The 24,740-nt window shown below is 41.0% G+C and overlaps 1 protein-coding gene across 2 annotated transcripts in view; it reads left to right on the forward strand.

Moving 5' to 3' along the window:
• The window catches only part of IFFO2 (intermediate filament family orphan 2), a 39,427-nt gene that overhangs the window by 10,751 nt on the left and 3,936 nt on the right, over positions 1-24,740 (forward strand). The window contains exons 2-7 of one of the 2 annotated variants that reach the window (XM_074893099.1): positions 14,993-15,053; positions 15,346-15,441; positions 17,708-17,848; positions 19,626-19,768; positions 22,408-22,528; positions 24,619-24,708. In XM_074893099.1, coding sequence (XP_074749200.1) covers positions 14,993-15,053; positions 15,346-15,441; positions 17,708-17,848; positions 19,626-19,768; positions 22,408-22,528; positions 24,619-24,708 — 652 coding nt within the window. The remainder of the gene's footprint in view (positions 1-14,992; positions 15,054-15,345; positions 15,442-17,707; positions 17,849-19,625; positions 19,769-22,407; positions 22,529-24,618; positions 24,709-24,740) is intronic. The other variant, XM_074893101.1, reaches the window with a different exon arrangement.

The following is a 24,740-nucleotide window of genomic DNA, read 5'->3' on the forward strand; positions in this document are numbered from 1 at the left end:
GTCAAGGTAGGCCTTACTGCTAGTACTGTGAACTAGGTGGTGATGCACTGATCTGCTGTTGCTTTGTTTCAGCCCTGAAAGAGGTGTCATCCTCTTTTCAAACACACAGCCTTTTTCTTTCTCCAGTGTTCAGTGAAGCTTTAATTACTGCTTGATCTTTCTCCTGTAAAATTCACAATGCAATACAGCTCTAGAGCCATCAGCAGGGATTTATTCCCCCTGGTGAGCTAGTATGTCTCTGTCCTTGAGTGGGCTTTGATTTAGGTGGGGTTTGGGTCCATGACTCAGCCTGATTCTCCCGTAATTGTAGGGCAGTGGAGAGGCAGGGGAATGAGGTCACTGTCTTGGTCACTGCTCCTTTGCTTTGGCCTTTTGCATTAAAACCAAGTTTGTACTGGAACTCTCGTGCTGTCCATTTCCTCCTCTCCATAAATAGCACAGGGTTGCTACTGCAGGTAGTTTTATACACCCCCACTAGTAACAATTTGCAGCGTTTTGGACTGCCTTAAAATTGGATTTCATTTGTGAAAATGGTAACTTCAATTTTCTTTGCAGCAGTAGGCAAACGGAGCTTACTCCCTTTCAGAGACTAGCTGAGGCTTCGGTAGGTCTGGGACTGGTATCTTCAAGGATATTCCAGTGTGGACCAGTGTTCATCAAGTTTTTTTTCATTGTTTGCCTGTGAATTCAAGTACTAAACAATTACGTTCTTGGGAATTTATGCAAGCGAGACAGCAAAAACAACTATTATGTTTGTATGAATTTAAGACTCATCTGCCTTTGTACGAATATTTAAAAATGCCTAATCTTGAATTTTATATCCTCCTAGCTGTCATCTTTATTAATTGGCTTCCATCTAAATGGCATAGTACCATGGTTTAATGGTAATTCTGTGAAGGCTAGTCACCATAATTAACTAGGAATACTGAACTATATTAATCTGCCCATTGTACTAGAAGTGATTAAAGCAGCTTAAACAGAGTGAGCATTCTTCTGTTTCTTGAAGGACCGACCCTGTGAGGAGTACTGTGTATTTCCTCAAGTGTCATAGGAGTCTTTGAAGAGCAGTTTATTTCTTACCCTTTGTTAATACTTGTGTTCTCTTGATACGGCACATAAAAGCTGCACTTAAATATATTTACCTTTACAAAAGTAATAAAGCTCTTAAAATGTAGATAAGATAGTGGACATATAGGAGCACTATTGGGAGACTTTGCTACATGCTAGTATCCCACCTTCCTGACTCTTGAAAGCTGATAAGCATTATCTCCTTTTAATAAACAGTTCCCTTGGTCTTGAATAGGTTCAGTAAAAGTATTTAGTATTGCGTCAGAGATTAAGATGAGTTCTACCTCTCAGTTTTTGAGGCTGGTTCTTAACAGTATGTGGAGGAAGAGGGAGGGGGAGACGGAGATAAACCTAAAGGCGAGGTAAGGAGAGCAGTGAGCACTTCAGCTGCAACTTGCAATTATTCTTGGCATTTCAGGCTGAAGAACTGCAGAAGTGAATGAAAATGTTGTGTTAATACATTCCAGCAGGATCTCTGGTTCCTTTCCACAGAAGAGTAATCCTGATCTGTTATTGCTTGGTCTTATCAGAGCCTTTCAGAATTAGTTTGAGGTGATAACAGCAGGGTGGTTATGTCGTGGCTAGCGAAGGGAATGGCTGTATATATAGAAGGCATTTACTCATGAAATCATTAAGTCAAATGAAGACCTTTTATGAGAGAGGATGTTAAAATACCAGTGTTTTGAATTTAGTACAGGTTACATTCTAACAGCTAAGCTTAGCTAGCTGAACATCGAACTACACAGTTGGGTATTTCTTTACAGAAATGGAGCAGTTTTTCCCTGAAATGGAAGATCTGGCTGAATACTGAAATGAGAGAAGATGGGAATATCTGTTGAAAAGAAGGTGGGGTTTATGTGTTAGATTGCAGTAGGTGTTGAAAATGGTGCTGTCTCTGATCGTTTTGTGCAGTGCCAGTGACTTATTTTTCTTTTAAGGTCACCAGCCAGCCCAAATGCAACACGTGCTATTTAGTCTGAGGCATTCCTGAAAGCAATCCTTCACAAAGGCTATCAGTTTAACTGATTTTTTTTTTTTTTTTATTTTTTTTCAACTGTGGAAATGAGGCAGACATTCTTGGGTTTCTCTCCAGAGTAATACTGAGCTTTATGTATGCCCGCCCCTCTTCATGAGAGATCTAGCTGGGGATTCGTTTGGTGGAACTCAACTTGAAGCCCCCAGACTCAACATGAATGTAAATGTTCCAGTGCCAGAAAGTCCTGCTCCGTTTGGAGAGCAGGAGGCCCACGGTGCAACGGCAGTGCTCAAAACATCCAGGTTTTCCTCTTCATAGCAGATTGTCATGAAGTCATAAGGCAGTTCTGAAAAGAAATAATCCTCACCCTACATGGGAAAAATTTCCTGTAGTTAAAAGCCTGCTAGATGACTGCTCTTAGAGCTGTGATGTAAGAATCTTCCATGCAGTCATGTGCATCAGTTGAGATAATGCACTATTTTAACCTGGCAGCCTCCGAGAGGACATTCATGAAAGCTTTCATTAGGTGTTTATAAAAAATAGAAAGGAAATTCATGCCACAGAAGTTTGCCTGTACTTTCCGACAGCTTAGCGTTAGATCTTATTATGGCTTTAAATCTCTTCTGTAACTACTTGTCTCCTCAGCTGCCAGACTTTTGGCAAGGTGTCTGCATTTTGTTAAGAGTCCTTAGCAGCAGTAGGAGGCGAGAAATTACAAGTGAAATGTCCTGAGCACCATAAAAATACAAATGTATTTTTAAAAGGGTGATGGTGTATATTAGAGCATGCTTCCATGACATCTTTTTAAAGTTCCTGCAAGGCTAGAACTATATAGAATTATACTCCTTTGTAAGCGTGCTTGACTATAAGTAGATTTCAAATCTGTTTTATTGTAGGCTTTCTTTTTCGTATTCTTTTTTCTCCCGCCCAAAAGCCCTCCTCTATACTAATATTTTTATCAGCTCTTGAAGTGTCTTTTGCATTCTGGGGATAAAAAATAGGAAATAGAACTGAGAATTAGGGTTAAAAAAAAAAAAAGAGAGGTGAGGGAAGGGGGAATACAGTTATCTGGAAAAACATGGATTCTTCCTGTGCTACTAAAGACTGGAGGGAGAACCTTGAAAATCAGCTCAAGACTCTTGTACTGGATTTTATGTAGAAGCTTTGAAGCTCTTGGGGTGCTTGGCTTCAGAAACAAGTCATGTCAAAGTTTGACGTGGTCATGTGTGCTGGTTAATACTTTTAGTGACATGTTAGATTTATTAATGGGTATTTTATATTACTCTTCTAAAATTAATGTGCTGAAGTGGAGGTAGAGGACTAACAGTTTGGAGTGAGTGTGCTAGGGAGAAGAGAAACAGGATGGGACCTCCTGCTTTAGAAACCACAGTATATCAAGGTCAGATCACTAGTGAAATTTTTAGCGTGGAAGATAGAAATTGAAAGGTCTGTTTGGTGCCAGCCTGCAGAAAGCTTTTATTTATTACAAATATTTGCTTAACACTACCAAGTGTGCAGTTTACAATGATATGGACTTTTTTTTTTTCCTAAAGTACTCACGTTAGTAGCCTTGCATCTTAGCAAACTATTAAAACTCTATTGAAGGCCTGGAATAAGATTGATTTATTTTCTCTTTTTTTCCTTTTTAAGCCAGCGAAGCTTCAGATTCTGGGACAAGCGTGCTGGTTCCTATCTTCTGCTGTTTAAATACATTTGATTAAATTAAGAGCATTAAGCAATTTTTTAAGTTTCCCTAAACAATGGATGGATTTTTCTGTGATTATTGCATGAGTCAGTTATAATAATCCCTTTTCATTGTGCAGTTTCGTTGCTGAAACTGAGCACTGAAGTATTGTTGGTAACTCCCTTATAAACAACCCAACTTCCAATTTGCAGAAGAAATTTTTCTCTCTCCGTTCTGTTCTACTGTAGCCTGTATTTATTTCAGTAATGATGTGGCTGTTGGAGATGAGCTGTCCAGAGGAATCACATGGCTTTCCTGGGACACCGGCATAATAGCGTGCTGTGTCCCACAGTTCAGACTCCTCGTGCAGACTCCCCTTTGTCTGCACAGGGTCTCTGAAAGCTTGTTTTGACCTTTTCAGTGCAGGAGACCGCAATTCTACAAGTTTCTCAAATTAGCACTTGTACCAGGCTATTTCTGTATGTTGACTGAAAGAATTTGAGATGATGAATAGTCTATGCAGTAATTGAAATGTGACTTAAAAGCACTGGATGGGCTACTGTTTCCTGCCCTGCTATTGCAGGGTTAGCAAAAAAACGACTTCAAGATGTCCAACTTCTGCTTCTCATTTGTTCAGAGATGCTTGTACGTGTCTGTCAGACCCACATAATGAAATTTAACCCCCCTGCCATACCGTAGGTGGGTAGGTAAACATAAAGCAGTTTCTCAGGAGGAGTAGAGAATAATGGGCAGCTTTTTGACTTTTGCAGGAAGTTTAAAAAAAAAAAAAAAAATGTTAAGTCAGTATTTTTCTTCAGGCTCATAGTCTCTGTTCTGTTTTTTTTCCTTCACTTAAGTTTTATAGCATCTGTCACTGTATTTCGGTAATATTTTCTTCAAAGAGAATGGTCATTAGGAGTAGTGAGTTTACTTGGTTGAATTTCACAGCAGTTTTATGTATGTGCCTGTGCCAAAGTGTTAGGCCAAACCACCTGAATGCTTGACATATTAAATACCATAAAATTGCAGCTTGTTGATAGGCAGAGTTGTAAAATAAATGTATATACGTGATCGGCTGTCTTTAATGTATGAAGTTTGTAGTACTTATGTTTGCTAGAGATTTCCTTACATGGGAATTCAGTATTTGATAATTAACTTGTAGCTAGGAGCGCTATGCAGTAATGTAATCCTGTGCTTTTCAGATTACCTGTTTCAAAATGAGTCAGAGTAATTACTTTATCTGCAGTTACAACAACAGTTTTACAGGAATGTAATGTTCTTTGCCTTGGCTGTTTCATAAGCTGTGCTTGCAGTTGTCTTCTGCAGGCCTGGAGTACACAGAGCTCTTCTGTGTATTTCAGTGGTGAATGAGATAAGGGTTTGCCATGTTAATGTGTAGAAATGAACATAATGCTTTTTTTATTTTTTTTTTATTTTTTAGAAAACAGTTTGATCAGACACTACTGACGTGAGCATGGACTCAGCTATGAGCTAAAAATGAGAGTATAGTATGGTGGCTTTTGAGACCGTTGGTCTGATCTCTGTAGAAATGGGATTTCTTCCCATTTGTGTTAGTTGCAAGTTCTCCTTTTCTTCTTTGTTTTGTAATTGTGCTAATTGCTGGATTCCTGGCACAGTGGATGCCCATCAGCACTTGAGACCTGTCAGAGGTAAATAAAAATAGCAGCATGGGAAACGATGCTCTCCTCCAGTGTAGTGAAATCAGGATGCATCCATCTTCTTAAATTTCCTTTTTATTGTTAATAGAAATATATATAGAGAGAGAAAGGAAGAAAATAAGCGGATATACCTACAAAATGGGGGAAATGCCTGGGACTGAATTGGTACAAGAGGAAGAGAACTGAGGATTTGAGCATTGTCCCAGGAAGGCTGATGTAGTAGCTACCTAGGCTACAATAAAATATTTACAAAGATGACTTCATTCTGCACAGTTGAGCTAAAAAGAAGCCCAAAATGCAATGCTCTGATTCTCATCTTGCCAAAAGTGTCATGCTATATTGATCTATGTCAAATGGGTGTTTGGGTATAAATCTTATCAGATGTTTCATAGTTAGACCTAATCATATTTACTGTGCCACGCGTGGGCTGTATCGTGTTCCTGGAATCAGAGCTGACTTGTCAAGTGTCTGTCTGACATTTCCTTTCAGAATAAAATGTCGCTGCAGGTATCCTGGAGGCACTGGAAGGTCCCACTCCCCCGCAGTTGTCTGAATTCAGACTAACTGCAGAAACTGAGCATCCTGTTGCTGTAGGGAATGGTAGTTGCCTGTCCTCATGATGAAGAGCAGCTTGCTAGAAGTTGATAGCCTAATTTAATTGTTTTGCAGCTCACGTGTCTGTGATGTGCTTCTAATAGCTGCAAGGCTGTCTCAATAAAATAGGGGCTGATCTCAGTAACTGGAAGTTTAAAATTCATCGTAACATTTCTCTTTTGCACCTTTCCTAGAGGTAGGCTTTCGAGCCTCTTCTCTGTGTTGCACGTTTTCCTCCACTCCAATTCTTAAGTCTTTGCCTAGTCTTGAGCTATTGGTATTTTTCTAATTGTAGACTGTTCTGTCCTTACCTTGCTCTCTTGGCTGCTTTTTCTTTATTGGACACAGTAAATCCTTAACCCCTGCCAAAGCAAGCCCACAGGCCAAACTTGTAGGCCTTGCATTTGCCTGAGTTGCTTTTTTCACAAGGCTCTTTTGTTAGAAACAGTTCTGGGCTAGCTTCAGTCACCACTAAGCTTACTGGAAAATGGAAGGCAGGCAGTCCCCGCTTTCTCATGTTACTGAACAAATCCCTCTCCCCTTCCCTGGGGTCTGCTATACCTAGTGAAAAAACTGCTTTTCAGCTGTCAAAAACCGCAATAGATCCACACTGCGGAATTATATGTTCATGCTTAAGAGACGTATATTTGTTCAGGGGTTGTAAACACTGTCATGAAGATTTTGACAGGAGTGAAAAATGAATTTAAGTTGCTGGTGCTGAGAGGAATACAACCAGTGTTAATTCTGCCTGCAACACTTTGCTGCAGCCTGTCAGTGCCCACCGCTCTGCTGAGAAGTAAATGCAGCTCGATCTGTTATTTCTTGTGTTTGTGGTTGCTGGGACAGGTTTGGGTACAAATTTGTAAATCTGTCTTGACACACTGGCAAACATAGGAGGATACAGAAAGCAGTGAGTTTACTTTATGTATTAGTTGTCACATGGGTTACATCATAAACCTTGCTCTCGGAGCTCACAATCTGATGGTATCTTATCAGCCAGAACAGTTTTTGACTAACCAGAAATCATTTCTCTGCAGGCTGCAGGAAATGGCTTTGGTGCAAGAAAGCACAATGGTTTAAGGTGTGGAGGACACTAGTGATAAAATGTGATTTTTTTTAAGTTGTAGTCTGATTCTAGAGTATGGATGATTTATAAATAAAGATTGACTAGACAGAGGCCTTTTGTGGTTTTGCTCCTTAAACCGTAAAAGCTCCGTTCCCCAAAGCAGTTACGATTTCCATATGCTGAGATGAACGGGAGTAGCAGAAGAGCTATGCAGAAATGTAAAGATACCATGAGCTTGCATGAAACACTAAAAATAATTACTAGATCAGGCTCATTTCAAGGGGGTGTACTCCTGGCCATTGCTGGTAGGAGTTGAGGTTTTGAACACTTCTCACAGGTTTAACCATATTTAAAATCTTTTGCAGCTGCAGAATTGGCAGGTCAGTGATATCCAGGTTCAGGTTATGTTGTCATACCTGATCTTTCTCTTCAGGAGAATATGAAACAGGTTTAGAGAAGCAAAGAGCGGGCAGTATGTGAGGACAGAGGAAGCTGTACAAAACTTTTCTTTCCAATGAAGGTAATATATCTACTTGCAGAAGGATGCTGATGAGGTTATAAACACAAGGGAAGAGAAAAGGCTTCTTTGCATGGCACATCAGAGCTCCAACACGTCTGTGTTCTGAGAGCAAGTGGAATTGAAGTTCTTCAGTCAAGCAGCTGGACAAGGAGGGAAGATGTTTCACTGAACTTGGCCTTACTTAAAGTGAAAGCTGGGCAGCAGTGAGCTTTATCTGTCTTAACCTGTTTCTCAATCTACCTACAGTGGGGAAAAAAAGAAAATCCGTATTTTTTTTTTTAAGGCAGCAGTATTTCAAGTGAATTTTCTACTACGTGATGTGGAAATAGACTACCAACACTAATAGCCTTGAAGGCACTGGTAAATGGAAGACTTTGAAGGATTATTTTTTTCTTCGCTTGTTTAGCTATGAGGTTGAAAATAACTGAAGTTCATAACTGATCGTTCTGCATCCTGCGAAGTCCTTTGCAAGGATGGGAGATCTCTTAGGTGCTTTCTCTGTCAGGAAGTTGTATAAAAGACTGTGAAAACACCCAGCGGCAGCCTCACCCCTTGTGTTAGACCTGTTTTGTATAACTATCTTGTGTCTTTGTTAAAGGACTTCTGTGTTTGGGGCTGGGTGCAGGTGCAAAACGGAGAGATCCAAAGCTTATCCAAGTATCCCGAGACATCTTGGATTTAAAATTGGCCTTTATTTTTAGTACAGTGTTGTTTGCAGGAATAAGGCATGCAGGAGGGTATGACTTGTAGCTGTGTAGCTTACAATGTGTTTAATGTTGCTGTGAATATTGCACAATTATACGTGGATTCTCCTGGTGTATTAAAAGCACCATAATTTTCTTTATAAAGGAATGCAGGCATGGCAGTTGCTTCTGCTTGAAGTTGTTGAACTCTTGTGACACTACGTATGGCTTTTGTTTAAACATCTTATGTGGTCAGGAACAAAACACAAATGAACTTGCAGATGATTTTTATTGTGGTTCCAGTAACAGGCTGGAGCATCTTTCCAGGCGAATGTAATCGGGAAGCATAATTACGCAGTGTTTTTCTGTATAGTAAGTCCGTTTAGTAATTCTCTTCACAAGCAATTGCTGTTGTTCAAAGGTCTATGTGCTGTTTTAAGTAGAGCACAAGTCTAGAACAAGACTTTAATATTAACCTCTCCTTTATAATGGAACACCTCAATATTAACAGTGCAAAGGGTACAAGTTCTGCTATGCAGTGGTTTTACCTGTATCGTCTAGACCATTGCTAGAGGTTCAAGGATACAAACTCCTTCACTGCTCTGATGTTTGGGAAATCTGATGCTGCGATGACTGACTTCTAGCAAAGAGATTCTGTGGAGAGGATGCTGCTTGCAACAGGCAAGAAACATGACTTCATTCAAGAGTGCCGCTGCTGTTGCGTTACAGCCAGGCTTTAATGGAATCAGATGTTCACATTAAATTAATACGTTTTACATGGAGCCCATCAACTAACATTTAATTTACTTCAATAAGAAGTCAGGGCATGTGGGATCAAAGTGGTCTGTGCTTGGGATAATCTGGAAGAATCCCTGTATTACAGCATTTTTAAAGTGCTCACTTAAACAAGAGGTAGCGTTTGTGAATAAGCTAATTGCTTAACATAGCCTTATATCTAATTTAGTGATAAATAAGACTGGGTAGGAAAATGATCTCTTAAGCAAGGATCCTAAAAGCAGAGAGAATGGTGCATTGTTTTGTGTTTGGGTTTTTTTTTTAACAAAATAAAGGAGGCTTCATAGAGTGTTTTTTTTAAATGAATCCATTTTGCACGGTCCAGTTCTCTTGAGCTGCATGAAAACATGCAGACGGCTATTTGTACTGGCAATCCTAAACTGCCTTCTAGTATCTAGGAATGGTTTAGTGAGATTGTAGATGCTGGTTCTTCTCTCAGTTAAGAAACACTATTTGATATCTGGCAAATGGTTAAATAGAGATTGACACTGCAGCAGAATTTTAGTATCATAAATGTTTCTTTACATCTGTCCACAAAGTCTTGAACATGATGCTTGCTTATCCTAAACAGCCACAGCATGTTTCTCTCAAACAGCATGCCCAAATTTCTGTCTTGGTTGATTACAGGATTAGGCTGTGGATCCTTTTGTGTGGGAATAGAAGTTTGTACATCTGATGAGCCATTAAGTCAATCCGAATGAAATCAGTGTATAATAACCAGAGTTACAAACTGTAACGTTGATAGTTGTATCTAGGTGTTGGAGAGGGGATTAGCGGGCATGTTACTACAGACCCACAGTGAGAGGCAGTATGTAATGACGGTGAGTAATGCAAAATGATTAAATCTGTTAAGCTTGTGCATGTTAAGTGTTAAATCTCATGCCAGCGCTGGTGAGCAGCGCAGTACGCCTTGCCATTTGGAGTTCCTGTAAACAACGTATGGGCGTCAAAAAGAGCCCAACACGCGAAAGACAAGCAGTGCTGCTGCAAAGGAACGGAGCACAGAGATGAGTGATGGCAAAGCACGAACCCTCCCAGGCAGCGCCTGAGGTCTAATTACTCGGTCCTGCCATAGCATGGGTGTTTTGTTCCATCTTCTTGCAGGTGGGGTACATCAGAGAATGCGTCTTAGATGTTTTGTATCCAACAGACGAGCAAGGCTGGATGCATCTCGTGCCAAAAATGGAATAGTGGTGTCTTGGCGTGCAAGAAAAAACAATCGTGCTGTTCCCTGAAGTAGCACTGACAGTTCATCCGTTCAGTATGTTTATGTTTTCAGGAATTGTTAGCTGCTAATATGTTTGTGAGCATTTTCTAGTCATTACTCAAACTAGCACTTTCGTTTCCTGTTGTGGACTTAAGCGCTCGAGAGCTATTAGGTTTTCCTTTCTGTTCTTGCTTTTCTCGCCATAAACTGATGGGAACACACTCCAACAGTAATGAAACAGAGTGAAAAGCTTCGGAGTCAGTACCTGAGAGAATGACAGGGATAAAATTTAGACCGCTGTAAATGTTTTCTGTTGTTCCATTTCTGCTTCCTGGTTTTCTCGGTATAAAACTACCAGGAAGAAGGGTCTTGTCTTCCTAAAGAGTTTTTTTTATGGAAAAAAAATGTATTGTTATTAAATGTTGTTGAAGGAATATTTGCTTCCTTGAGGGGGGCGTTATTTCTGGTGAACAAATAATGTAATTTATACTATCAGGCATCATTAACTATCAGCTGGTCTACTTGTGCCTTTCTGCCTTGAGCAAAAATCTATTTAAAAGAGTAGGTTTATATTGGGCGTAGTTTGTAAGCATGTTGTTTGTTGTCTAAATAATACTGTACTCACATCTAAAAATCCTGGGTTTTTAAAAGAAAATTACAGAACAATTTTTGGAAAGACAAACTTCTCTAAAACTAACTTTCTCTTCTAAAGAGGTTTTGTGAATCGGCTCCATTGGACAGTTCCCTTCACTGGTCAGTATTCCTAAACTTGACTTGATACTGGGAGAGAAGAAAGGAAGATGTTCGTGTTCACTGACGCAGATATTAAGGGAGCAGGAAAGTTGTTTGAAGCTTGTTGTGTCAACATAGACTGCTCAGTTTAATTTCATGAATGTTAAGGCTTGGAAACTTAGAGAAGCTTTGAAGGGACATTCTCCAGTTCTTTGAAGGGACGTTCTCTATCGACTTTCTTTGGTGTAGGAGATGTTAGTATCGGTGAACTGGTAGCTACTCTTCCACTTTCAAAGGAAACACACAAGTTTGTGGTGTGACTCAGCTTTACAAGAACACCGCTTTAAGCAATGTTAATCCTAGCTGACTATTCATGTGTTTTGTTTGTCTAATATCCTTGTAATGTAGCTATTCCCGTTAAAGAAAGCCAGCACCCTTTGTTCTCCTCTAAGCTACGTAAGACATGACTGCAGAAGTAGTTTGGAGCCTGAAGCTGCAATGACTGAATGCTGCTGGAATGTAATGTGTCACATCTGGTAAAAGGGGAATAGAGCCATAGCTTCTAAAATTCAGACTAGCCCTTTTTTGGGGGGGGGGGGTGGGGGATTGGAACTAAAACATCCTTGGAAGGTGGGAAAGAAGGAAAAAAGCTTGGTTAGAGTTGAAATTCATATTGCTGTTTGGTTTTTTTTTGGGGGGGGGGGGGGTTCAAGAAATAACTGAAAATATACTAAGAATCCCTGAAGTCTGGTAGATTTAGATGGCAACATTTGCCTTTCTGGGTCAGAAAAAAGATTTTTTTTTTTGGATACAGCTGGAAATCGTAGCAATTGGTGCATCTGAGCCAAGAAATAAGTGTATTTGAGACCGGCGGGAGTGGCTGGCTAGTTAATATCCTGCAGCAAATATGTGAAGACTGGGAGTTTTTTTAGCCTGTAGTGTGTACAGCCATTTCCCTTTTGGGTATTATAGTCCTCATCATTCCTGCTGCTGCTTCTCCTGGGGTTATCCAGCTGAGGAGCTGCCTGTCTGCTCTGCTTTATGCTGTGGAGGTGATTAATCAGGTGGTGTTTCCCCCTTCCTTGAGATGAAGGAAGGGCCAGGCTTTGGTCCCTTTCGTCGACATTTCAGGCTGCACGTGCAAGTGGCATCACTGGATCTGTTTGTGAAGAAGCGGAGGGCATCTGCAGCCTGCTGGGGTTATTAAGAGTTGTGGAGTTGTGGGAGACTTCTGCTTTTAGACGGTAACTGAAGAGAAAAATACTGATTAGTATAAATTACTGGGAGAATAATTTAGAGTGCGTTGAATATTAAAGACGTCAGAGCCAAAGCATCATCTGAGGCATGCTGACTCCTTACCGCTGCCGTTGTTGGAGTGTGTAGTAGCACAGCTGCCAAGGTCCCTTTTAAAGTCTCGTGTGTTACAGCAAATACAGGATGATCATATGAATAAGCGATCTTTCTATTGTCTCACTTCCTTGGAAGTTTAAATGGAGAGTTAATCCTCTGCTCCATTGTCATCCTCTACCTTCCCATCCCCTTCCTTCCTCTCTTTGGTACAAATAGTTTCCTGAGGTTTCAGTGTGAGGGGAAAGTAAGATTGGCATTTTTAGCTATTAAATGAGGTTAATCAGCTTGGTAGTGGGTGGGAGAAATGTGCTCTGAGGTTAAGAATGTGATATTAGTGGTTAGCAGGACCCTTATTATCAGTCCAGTGTAAATTTCCTTCTGTTAGGCATGAACTTTTTAGTTAAAAATTACCTGGTTGTTTTATTGTTCCTATAATTAAGAGAAACACGGCAGTTGTGGGGAGGGTGTGTAAAAGAAGGGTATCCTTTTCCTCTTCTGTTGAAGACACTGTCTTGAATTTGACAGAAGGGAATTAGGGCTGTAAATCACTGTTCTGCAAAATGCACTTTAACTGGCACGAAGAAAATAAATGCAACTACTGAAATTTCTGCAGGATGAGGAAGGTTAGTCTGAGCAGACTTTGAGATGTGTCATTTTGGCAGCTGCCCAGAATGGCTGAACTGCTGGGGAGGAATGCTAATCCTTTTTGCTAGCTTTTGGCATAGTCAGTAAAAATATGCAGATACGTTTTCCAAAAATACATCCCTTTTCTTACAGAATGCACAGTGCGCTGTGGGGATGCAAATAATACAGCAGGATAACCTGAATGAAGCCAGTATTCCTCATTTCAACAGTTAAAACCTCAAGAAGCAGCATATCAATTTTTGCAATGTCTGCTTGACTTCCATCCATAAATGACAGCCTGCTGGCAGAAAGACCAGGAGGAATGATTAAAGCCATGCAACACTCCTCCTGTAACAGAAGGAGACCATCTTTACAGATTGTGAATATAACTGACTGCTTTAATTAATTTCACCTTCTTGACTTTAATATTAAAATCTGAAAAACGCAGTTACTATTTTTATAGAAATATACATGTAATTACTACTGAAAAAACAAATAGGATATGGAAATATGAACGAAAACATTTGATGACAAATGCAAATTTCAGCCTAAATATTTTACTCTGCTTGGCAGTAAATCATTGCTGGTAAAAAGATTCACAGCCAGTCTTTCTGCATAAATCAAACTTCAGCTGTGCAACGGAGAATTCACACGCCGTTGCGTTGGATGTTCCTGCACCACAATAGCAGGAAAGAGTGGATGTAGCCAGCGTGTCATCTTGGCACTGCGCTCCTCAGAGCTGCTGCATTAAGATGTAACCCGTTCGGGTGCCTCTGATCATGCCTGAAGACATCAAACTGCAAGAGCACCGTGCCTGCCTGCGTCCTTTCCTGCTGAAACGGTCCGCCCCGGCGTCCATTTCAGATGGGATTAAATTTGCACTTTGAATGCAGAGAGGTATCGAGTGGCATGGCGATTATGTATGCAAACTGAAAATCAGATGCCTCAGTGGGAATAGAGCAGCCCGTAATCTAGCCATCACCAGATTTCCTTGTGGATTTGAAAATAGGATGAAACAATGTGTTTTGGTAGATTTAACCTTGCGTTTTCAAGAATGCGTTGATTTAATAGATTGCCGAGCCCGTGGTTTGCCATTTTCAACTACAAAAAGTGTTGAAGTGGCAGCAGAAATGATGATGATGGTACTCGGAGGGTATGTTCACAGGATTGTTTTTACTCGTGTGGTATCCGAAGTTTCTTTTCCAGGGGTGTGATTCCTGTTATAATAGACCGGGCAAGTCTCCTGTGGCACTGCTGCCTGTTCAAAAAGAGTGGCACACATTTTACTTTCTCCCTCCCCCAGACTCAAACCGTATCCACACGTATGAATGTGTATCATCACGTTTTCAAAAATCTTAGCTTTCGGGTTAGTATTGTCAAATACTGGGTTTTGCTCTTTAAAGGGCTTCGGTGCTTAAAAGAGGAACTGCCAGATAGTTTTACACTTAATCCAATAATGAACTCAAACATAATGACGCTTGTTGTATGAGGTTTAATTATACAGTTTGTAACTGTAGTTCCTTTTCTTCTACCCGTGCAGTACTGCAGCAGCAGTGTCTATACCCTGCGTTCCAGGGTGCTTGCCTGAGTACTCTCCTTGCAGTTGCAGTGCTGGGAAATGACTGAGGCACGTAGATTATTGAGCATTTTGATACGGAAGGCACATAAATGTATGAATTGATTGGACCGAACAGATAAATAGTAAGAGTGCTGATTCAGATAACTTACCTTCAGCTGATTCTTTTTGCGCTGAAAATTTCCCACCTTATTTGCAACCAAATATTGCATAGGAGAGTAGGAAGAGTACTGATTCCAATGAAAATGGATTTAGCTTTCATTCTCTTACAAACTTAATGCTACTGGTTTGAGGGTGTACAAGTGAGGGGGACCATCTGCTTTACATTTCAAATAACTGTCATCTTCCTACAGCTATCAGAAGACTTGTGATTTGGTCGGGGGGGGGGAATTACTTTTCTCCATAGTTAACACTTCGCCTACAAATCTTGTCTTTCAGATGGGAAGAGGAACTGACAAGAAGAATGAGCCTGGAATCTATGGTAGAAACCTTGCGAGAGGTGAGTTTTGAATAGTATGTATTGAAAGGTATAGGTTTTCTCTGCACCTTTTATTAGGCTGGTAGTTGTTTGAATTTTTTTAATTAAAAAACGCTCTTCTAACTAGCAGCTGACTGCATTGCTGTGTGCTAGAGAATAGTGTTAATGTCTGGAAGCTGAAGCAGGAAGGTGCTGAATTTTCTGACAGTGAAGTGTGGGGGTGGTGACGTGCCTTATCAGCCCTGCTCAGGTTAAGTGAGGAAACATATGTTGTCCTCTTCCCTCTTAGTTCTTTGTGTGCTTTCTCTTGCAGGAGGCGCAGGAAGCGGAAGCTCTCCAGGAGGAGTTAAATGAAAAGATTGAGAGACTGAAAGCAGAACTTGTGGTCTTTAAGGGTCTGATGAGTGATGTAAGTACACTGGAGAGCAGAGTGGCCAACTCCCACTGCCTTTGTGAAATGTGTGTGTCATGCAAATGGCTTCATTCATAAAAAGGTTATGGTCTTAGTGAGTGCTGCTTTGTAGTTAGCATTATGGCTGCCTTTATGATCTAATGCATCAGACAGATCACCCTTCCCCCTGCTTCCTGTCTGGTCTGTGTAGAGATGCATTAACTTGCTGCTTAGCCCATAACCCGGACTCTTCCCTCCCTTCCCCGTTCTCCACAGCTGGCAGTGCCGGCATTCCGATCCGCAGCTGTGGAAAAAAATGTTGGAGAACTTGCAGGTTAGCGTAAAGGGTTCCTCACCGTGCAGCACCGTGTACTGCTAACGGGGGATTTTTGCTCCCAGTCATGCAAGAAAGTCCTGTTCAAAAAGGAAGACGCTTATACGTGTTTCCCAGCTCTCTTTATGAAAGCTCTGAGGAGATTAACCCAGTATCACTGGTTCAGGTATCTGGCTTTCTTTCCAGGGCTGCTTTGACCTATTTTTTTTTTTTAAGACTTTTTTTTCACAGGAATTTCCTCATGTCTCATTAGATATTGAATTCCCTTCAAAACTGAGGCATTTTTCAGGCTGTGACTGGATAATTTTCTAATATTTAGACATACCGAGAGCATGTACTCATGCAAACTAGAAAGATATTCCAGGTGAATTAAGTATGGTGCCTTCCTCTGTAAGACTGAAGTAGTGCTGATGCCAGTTGTCTAATGAATATGTCCTATTATGCTTATTTATTCTGTAATTTTGCGTAGAACTGCTTCCTTCTGTCTCTATAGAAGCTTGCAGAACCAGCTCCCTGGTGTCAAATGCATTCTCTCAGGGCCGCTAGATCTGTTCATGTGAAATTTGGCAATTAGCTGTCTCTTCTCTTGGTGTTTAATCGAGAATAGGCATGCTTGGTTAGAGGCAGTGTGAAAGGGAGAAACTTGTTAGGGCTGCATCACTGTGATGACCTTTTTGCTGAGGAAGAAACGTTGCTCAGTGTGTACAAAAAGGGTGGCGGTGAATGCAAACATCCTCCTCAACTTGAGAGAAAGTGTGCGTTAGGCTTTGCAAACTCTAAGGGAGAAGAGAGCCTAAGGAAACCAGTGAGAATGCTTGTTTTGAATCCCACTGTGTAAATATTTAGAGCAGAGAAATGCAGAATGTTGGCGTGTGACTCTTGCTTTCCTGTGGATGAGAATCGCTGGTACCTCTTCAGCTGATGATTGTGTTTTAGAGTGTGTCAGTGTTTAGAGATTTCTTTTTCTCAGTGTGTTTGGAAAACAAAAATCTCTAACTTGTTCAAAGGTGGTTGACAGGGGCTAGAGAAGAACGCTATCTAATAATTAAAAAAAAAAAAAAACAAAACCAAAAAAACCCCAAAACCCCCCAAAAACCAAACCAAACCAAAAAACAACCCAAAGCTTTCTTCTTGGAAAGGGGATTTGGTATTTAAGAATGCTCTGCAAAGAGTTTTTCTGCTTTTCTGGTCAAAGTGGAAGCATTGCCTAGCCATTGAAGTGGTACTTTCTAATGGAGTAAGTCTCGTCTAGACTGGAAAATAAACTTTTTGTGGAACAGTGTTTCCTCATAAGGAGCCAGCTGTACTGTATGAGTGGGAGTATCCCTTATAAATTATGTTTATAACTACTGCCCAGAGTGAAGCAAGACAAAATATTTTTCATGTAGGATTTTTGCTAGGCTGGAAGCCAGATTAATGCCAATGAGGAGTATTTTCTGTGTTACAAGCTTTGATGGATCTCTTTAGATCCAGTCTTGATTTTACATTTTCATGGTATGTATGAAGTTGCTGAGTAGCCTGGATTTTGTTTTAAAAGCAACTTCTCCTTGCAGGCACCGTTCTCCTGTCTGAAAGGGGAGCAAGTGTTGCATACTCACCAGGTTTTAGATTTCATTCTGTTCTGCACATGCTCAACAGGGTTCTTCTCCACTTTTAAAGCTTTATTGACCCATAAAAGTTTACTGTTGGCACATCTAGCAGTTGTTTTGGGGTGGGTATAAGGTTTTTTTGGTGGCAAATCACTCTGAGTTGAAATTTTGTTAGAATCAGATATGAATGTTAATTGTTAGCTATCTAGTCAATTCAGATTGTCCATGTACTGCCTTTCCCGGAGAAGATGTAATGTTGTGTAAGAATGGTATGCCCTGGGGTTAGAGAGATACTGTGGGGTATCTCTTCTTTCCTGAACTGTATAATAATAGAAGATAATCACTACTGTCCTTCCTGCAGCCCATGACAGACCTGGACACAAAGATTCAAGAAAAGGCCATGAAGGTGGACATGGACATCTGTCGTCGAATCGATATCACAGCCAAGCTGTGTGATGTAGCGCAGCAGCGCAACTCTGAAGACGTTTCCAAGATATTCCAGGTGATTAGGCCATGAATTTTCCATAGGGTAGGACAAGAAGTGAGGGGATGAGAGGGAGCAGCGTTGAGGAGTGTGGTCCAGGTCATTTGCCTTTTCTGGAAATGTCTCTATGTAGACCTATTTTCTTCTTTCTTGGTCTTGAAGTGTAGCTCTCTTCTGCAGAAGCTGCTGTAGTACTAAGAGCACAAAATTTAGAGAGTTTAAAAAAAGAAGCCTCAGGATGACCTATAAGACATGCTGTTAGTCTGATGCTAGTCTACAATGAATGCAGGGGAAAAAAAGCATTACAGGGTCTAGGTTTGTATAAATGGCTTCCTCACATTTGTTCCCTTCACAAGTGAGAGGTTTTAAGCTTGTAGAACTGTCATCTGAATGTTCTTATTTCTGGTTCAAGCTCCGTGGCCAGAAATAACGCTTCTGTGGTGGTGAGCTATGACTGCTTTGTGAGACTAGAAACTCCAGTTGCTTTCCTTGAGCTATGGTGGCTCCTTGGTGCTAGCAGGAAAGTCATTTAATTTGCTCCAAAAGCAAGCAGTTACAGCTCTGCGTGGAACAAACCTGTAACTCCCAGTGCAGTTGGTCTCCTGTCATAACTGCGATTTCAATTGTGATTAACCCATCTTCCTTCTACTTTGATCTAAATGTGTCTTGTTCAGTCTTTCAGTAAGTCTGATGCTTTTCTCTGTAGAGCGATGCCACAGAGTGTGCTAAATGCTGTACAAAACCACCGTAAAAGATCCTTGTGGTCTCTATTGGTTGTGCTTTCTGGCTTAGTGAAGTTGCCTAAATGTTTGATTTTTTTTTTTTTTTTTTTTTTTTTCCTAATGTATCCTGAAAGACTCAAATCTCTTTACTGGAGACAGTTTATTTCTCTAGCATGTTGAGCCATTACATTGTGCTAGTGGTTCCTTCTTGTCTTTGAGTAGAATTGCAGTGTCTTTCTGCTCAAAGGTAACTGCAAAGAGCACTTTTGGTCAAGCATGCAGTGGTTAAAATGATCGTCATGGAGAACAATACCAGTAAGGGACGGCTTCCATGCCAGGTAGAGGGAAAAGTACAGTAGGTTCGAGCGAGCTGTGTGTTTGTGACTCTGTGGCACCATCTGTGAATATCTTTTATGTTCACAGTCCTCAGATGAAGAAGTGATCCTCTGCGCCCTTTGCAGAGGTATCCCTTGAGTTCTCTGCACATCTGTGAACTTCATTTCTTTGAGACTGTCCAGGCATTTTCATGGTTCAGTTAACCCTTCTTTGGTCAACCTGAAGATTAGCAGTCTGCCTCTGTTGCTGGGGTGGGAATGACCCTGAAATAAAGGTTTATCTAGAAAAGCTTCCTGTCTATTCTTTTGTGGTGGTTCAATGCTGGGAGCAACAGCCTGTGGTGGTGGCAGGAGAGGGAGAGTTCTGTCATTGCTCTCGAGCCTGCTGCCTGGGCACTCCTGCCAGCTTATGCTTTTACCCTGTATCATTCTAACCTCTGCATGTTCTCTGGTAGATCACAGACTGGTGTCAGTGAGCAGATGAACATCTGTAGAGCGCTGGCAGCCTGCAGCTTGCTTTGCTCTTCGCCGTTCTGAACCGCTTCCCTGCGCTCTGCGTTCACCTCTCATTAACAGATGCAATTCCTGTCTTGAATACGAGCAATCCCTGAATTGCCTGAGAACTGATGAACAGTTGTATTCGCTCAAATCTAATGGCTCTCTTTTTCTTTATTTCTGCCCCTCATGGCACAGTACCTCAATTGAACCTTCTAGTTACTGTTCTTCTCTCCAATTAAGGTGGCTTCCAAGAAGAAAGAACGCAAGCTCCCATCTGACGATGACCTCTCTGAACAGGATGGAGACAATGGCAGGTTCTCTGATGATGAGGTCAGCTGTTCACTGAACATCACAGATGAAATGAAGCGTATGTTTAATCAGCTGTGAGTATCGTGGGCAGTGTGGGGAAAACTTATTCCGAAATGCAGACTTAACCCCAGAACTCAAATATTGAGTTACTTCTCTGTGCTTTCAGAAGCGTTATTTTTTTCCACGCAGTGCTTGCTATGGGTTGAACCTGAGCTGCCAGGATGGTACATACTCAAAGGTTTTCTGGAAGTTCAAATAAAATTAAACTGATTTTTGTTCCTCCCTTAAGTAGGGAGGACTATAGAGAATACAAAAATATAGTAGTAGAACTAGATGTTTATATGTTGTTGTAACAGTAGCGAAAGAAGAAACATGAAAAAAAAGTACAAAACTTGAGTCTGTCCTGTATGTTTTGCTGAATATTAGATTTCCAGAGTTTTGGAGAGAACCTTGCTGCTGCTTGGACTGGATAGAATTTGGCCATGTCACTGAAAGCTCAGTCCAAAATGGATACAAACTTCTGTATTTTGCATGATTTTTTTCAGTTGAGCTACAGGCAAACGTGGATCTGTCCAGAAGCTCAGTTTATAGATTCCAAGAACGTCAGTGCTGTAACCTTGCTGCAAGCTCACATCTCCCAAACTGGAAGAATTGTAACTTGTTTTGCCTAAAGCTTTACCCCAAATTGGAGTTTTAGGAAGCTGAGAAGAGACTCTCTGCACGTTGGTGCTACACAAAGCATTTCAGGAAGCAGGTTGGCAATGTGCCCTGCTGCTCTCTTCCTCCTGTTCTAGAAATGATGGAGATGGCCACAGCCTGGGGAGGATTTTGAGGGTCTCTGCTGTTTTCTTTTGCCAGAGGAAAGCCCCAGCAAGCACTATAGGTCTGACTTCCCTAGCATTTGAATATGGGTGTCTTCTGCCAACTTCTTCAGTGACCGCAGAGGGAGGAATTCCCAGTGCTTTCCCACACAATGTAGGACAGTATTTAATACGTAGGAGTATGCAAGAAATTCTCTAAGAAGCTCTAGTTCCTCTTCTGTTGTCAGGCTGTTGCCAAAAGTTGTTTTCGGGGTGTGTGTCTCTTTCTGCCTGCCTGAATTTCACGTATAGGAGGGCATGATTTTGCAGAAGTTGTAGGTGACTCCTCTTGTCCTAACTCGTTTTAGATGTCTTTAGGCCCTTATTAATATTCAGTGTAATAAATGCAAATTTTTGACTTCTCCACTGCTAGAATTCAGTGTGGATGTTTTAGAAAAACAAGAGGCTAAAATTTAGCTACTAGCTGGTAATGCATTTAGTTTTCAGTTTTGTTCTTAAGCCTGTCCTGTGATACCCAGTTTTTACTGGTGATGCTAATGAAATTCTTATCTCCTGCTCCTATCTGATTTGGCACATAGTGCTGCAGGAATCTTGTTACATGCAAATTGGGTTGATCTAGAACAGTGTTCATGGCTTATTGAAGATGGTACATCTCTAAGGATGTCTGGGTTTGGGGGCTTTATGAGGTAGAAAATAATATTTTACAAATAGCTGAATAGCTTGTCTCATTAACAGAAACTGAAAGCAACTTTTTATCTGTAATGAACTTAATCTTTAAGCGTCTACTAGTAACAAGTCAAAATGCAGTCAGCTTTGGACAGTGTATGTCTGGAGTAAGCAGCAGTCAGGACTGGGAGCCTTTGTGCTCTCTGACAAGGATAGCTCTTGCAAAAAGAAACTGATCTGAAGTAGTTGAATTGCAAAAGGCACAATCATGTATGTCCAAGTTTGTTGGGTTTTTTTTTAAATTATTTTCTTAAAGTCATGCTGAGTATGGACAAATGGCCTGACTCTTTTGCCAAGCTCTTCAGCCTCCTAAAGACAGTATTGGACTCGGTTTCCGCACTGAGATGTTATCTGCTTAAAAGGAAGTGAACTAAAGTAATAAAAATGCATCAGTCTGAAATTAGCAGACTACTTCTGGGAGCAATTTCAGGTTTTTGTCAGACCTCCTTAACAAGGACAAGAAGCAGCTACTAGTGTCTTTCTCTGCTGCTGTTCAAACCAAAAGGGACTCAAGTGCCTTCTGAAACTTTCCTTTATTGCACAACTGACCATACTAAAAGGGCTTGACCAAATAACAGTGTCAAAGGCCACTCTTGCCACTGTTTGTTCTCAGTCTTAAGTGGCTGTCGTAGTATCTGTGTTGTTCAAGTCAACAATAAGTGTTTGTGCTCACCTGCACATCATTTTGGGGTTCAGTTTCTTCATAGTTGTTACTTTCGAAAATAATGTTTTTAAGTGCTGCAGGGAAAATGTTGGCTGAACTTCAGCATGAAAATCAGCAGGGAGTCTTCTGGTGGCTGTTTCTTGTAAAATTCCTTGAACTGTGTTTGGGCTCATTTTCCCACGTATGAAAAGAATAGTTTAAAACATTTTTGTGGTTTTGCAAACAGGGGAAAATAATGTGCAGCACCATCTGGAGGACAGAGCTAGGACTGTGTACTTGAACCAGGAATGCTAACAAGGATCTTTTATTCTGCTCTGGGGTGGCAAAGAGCCCAGGAGCGAGGGACTTGGACGGTGGCAAAGCCTGTTTGTAAAAACTGTGAGGATTTTCAGCTGCTGCATTGTCTCCTTCATTCACTTCTCATAGCCCCTTTTTTTCTAGTAGATTAATTAAAGGACTGAGGGAGTAGTTTTCACTAATGCTTTTTCTGTTATCTTAACAGTCGTGAGACATTTGATTTTGATGACGACTGTGATAGTTTAACATGGGAGGAGAACGAGGAAACGTTGCTTCTTTGGGAAGACTTCACAAACTGCAATCCTTCAATTGACCTTCAAGGAGAGGTGAGTTTATTTCTGTTATTTTCTTGAACTATTCTCTGCAGAAACTGTATCCCTCAGCTGCTCTCTTAGCCATTTGAGCCTTTGGATATTTGACTGGGGATCTAGTTTGCCACGCAAACTTGCTTTGATTTTAAAATCCTCTTAGTGCTTTCTCTCTATGGTTGCTTTTCAGTCTGTGCAATCAGTTTATTTGCCAAACTTCGTTTCTTTTGCTCCTTCAAACTGAGTATTTAAAAGTACCAAGTGAGTGTCAGAAGATCCAAGGCATCTAGCTGCTACGGGAGCATCACGCAATCTGTCACCCTAAGCAGTCGTTTATCTAAAGCCCTATATCTTCCACACAGCATCTCACTTTCTCTGTAGATTATCATTCACACTTTGATTATCAAAATAGCCCACGTAGTGTGGGGGATGGTCTGTGGAAGATGTTAAATGTATGTATACCCTGTCACAAACAAAGAAGCTGTGGTTGCAGGACTGTGTAAGGCCCCAGGGATCTTCTGAACCTGTGAATCTTGTGCTTCCATCTTCCCAGTCAATAGGAATCTCCCGGCATTGGTGGATAATAAACAGCTTGCTTTTAATCCTTAAGATCCCACGCAAAGTAGGCTAATGGCTGCATGCTGCCTCATTGAGTGACTCCTTTTTAAACAAGCCTAAAGAGTGATTGAAATGGCAAGGTCTGGCTTTGTGCGGGTAGTCTTAAATGTGATGCTCTTACTTTGTTACCGAGTAGCACGACAGCAGTAGGTAAGAAATAATCCTGCCTTCTCCCATCATCGCTGTAGTGTAAAGATGCTGAGGCAGCAGTCTCCTGAATATTGTCTTGTGTTGACTGCCAGGGGTGTGTTAATTTGCATCTTCCCGTTTGTGTATCATCTGGCATACTCTGAAACTGCAGAGATTACTCAGAAGTGCTAGGACTGCAGAAAGCAGCGTACTTAGCTACGTGTCGCCTTTTGAGCAGGGAGAGTGGCAGAGTGATAATGTGTAGCCATGTGCTGGAATTAGTGACAGATTTATTTGCATATGCCCATGTGTGTGTGTATAAGAACAGCTATCAGAGGAATATTGCCGAACTCAGACCCTCTGTGCGAAAACTCTAAAGGTTTTAAGAAGCTTAAATCCTTCTAAATGAAAATTATACAAGGGAAGGGTAGATTTGTCTTGTAGATGGAGATTGAGAATAAAGACTGCTCCGTCTGTGCCTGGTCTCTAACACAGTGCTTTACATGCGTGAATCTTCCTTCCACTGGCTTTACTCCTTTCAAGTTCTTACGCAGTGCCCTAGCCACCTTCTTTTATGACCTTCCTCCTTAAAGCACTTGCTGCATATAAAAGGATAAGTGGAATGATTCTTGTAACTATAGGCTGGTTAGCCTGACGTTGATACCAGGTATGATCCTGATAAAGCTGCCACAGATGTGGCCTGAGGATGGAAACATAATTAATGCTCATCAGTGCAGTTGCATTAAATTGAATTTTTTTTTTTTCTGGAAAAGGGAGGTAGGTAATAACGTGAAAGAGAGAACAATGACATTGTTTTCATCTCGCTGACAGTATGAAATAGTGCTGTGTGTTTTGTAGCCCAGACTGTACTGTCAATCCAAAGCAACGATGATACGGGAGCTGTTGTCTGGCAGGATATTTCCTTTGGGACAGCATATGTTCTTATGTGTGATATTTTCATCGGTGGTGTGTGAGAGCGAGCATGCTTTATCTAGCAGTTAAGTGAAGAATTTCAATAGGAAACAATGTGTGCAGAGCATACGTGTGAGGTCATGGAGACTGAAAGGACTTGAGAATTATAATATGTAAAAGGAAGATGAGAATTCCAGTGCAAAGCTGTAAGTAGTGGTGTGGTCAACTCAAGGAAAAATTGTTCTATGGCTGGAGAGCAATTGCAATCTAAGTGTGACCAGACTGTGAAAGGTTCAGGAAAATCCATGGGTTTGGTTCATCAGATATCTGTGCATCAGATAGCTGTGTTTAATTGTTTCTAAGTGAGGTTAAATAAGAAAATCTTCAGTCTGCTACTGAATTCCTTGTTAGTTTCTGGCTAATTCTTTGTGTCCTCCTTTCCCCTGCAGGAAGAAAACCTGGGAAACTTGATCCATGAAACAGAGTCTTTCTTTAAAACGAGAGATAAGGAATACCAAGAAACAATAGGGCAGATAGAGGTAAGGAAGTGAATCATGGCAATGTGAATTGT

The sequence above is a fragment of the Strix uralensis genome, chromosome 23, assembly GCF_047716275.1.
Source record: "Strix uralensis isolate ZFMK-TIS-50842 chromosome 23, bStrUra1, whole genome shotgun sequence".
NCBI classification, from domain to species: Eukaryota; Metazoa; Chordata; class Aves; order Strigiformes; family Strigidae; genus Strix; species Strix uralensis.